Genomic DNA, 655 nt, shown 5'->3' on the forward strand with positions numbered 1-655 from the left:
AAAAAAAAAAAAAAAAAAATTAAAAAAGAGAATTTAAGAAGTACAAACCTTCAACAAAATGTGATACTTCGGTAACAAACTCCAGCAACTGGCCAAAGATTGTAGTAACTGCCTTCTTAGCCAGCACAAAGTGCTTCAAGGGAGAAGCAGTTTCTGCCATGATGCCTCTGGGAGAGAAAACAAGAGTTGGAAAAGCAATAATTAGCCCACAAGGTGGTGCACAGGTTGAGTAGCCTAGGAGTTCAAGGTCAGCCAGTGCAACTCCGCAACTCAACCACTGCACCTCTCCCCCAAAGGAAAGAAAAAGAAAAGAACTAAACTGAACAGCAGAGACAGTTAAGAGAACTTTCTGTCGCTCCTTAACTCCCCACTGTGATAAAACAAGCCCAAAACAGGTGGGCAAGCGTTTCTCCAGGAGAAAACGTTTCCTCAGAAACCAAAGCCCAGTTTTGAGTGCCATCTCGCTAACAAGCAAAACCTATTTGCCAAAATCTTTATTTTTACTTCACTTTGGTGAAGCTCGAGCTAAGCGTGGCTACGCTGCAACTGCGTGAGACTCCTAGGGACACGAAGAGAAGCGGGTTCGGGAGAGGAAGCCAGGTGCACAGTCAAGTTATTGAGTTTCCCAACCTGGAGCTCTAGCATACTGGAGGTG

The 655-nt window shown here is 44.6% G+C and overlaps 1 protein-coding gene across 1 annotated transcript in view; it reads right to left on the minus strand.

Moving 5' to 3' along the window:
- Nucleotides 1-170, minus strand: part of Mfn1 (mitofusin 1) — a 51,688-nt gene extending 51,518 nt beyond the window's left edge. Inside the window, exon 1 of the mRNA XM_004648923.3 lies at nucleotides 49-170. Coding sequence (XP_004648980.2) covers nucleotides 49-160 — 112 coding nt within the window. The 5' untranslated portion in view covers nucleotides 161-170. The remainder of the gene's footprint in view (nucleotides 1-48) is intronic.
- Between the last annotated feature and the right edge of the window lie 485 nt (nucleotides 171-655).

The sequence above is a fragment of the Octodon degus genome, unplaced genomic scaffold (genome assembly GCF_000260255.1).
Source record: "Octodon degus isolate 3935 unplaced genomic scaffold, OctDeg1.0 scaffold00298, whole genome shotgun sequence".
Classification (NCBI taxonomy): domain Eukaryota; kingdom Metazoa; phylum Chordata; class Mammalia; order Rodentia; family Octodontidae; genus Octodon; species Octodon degus.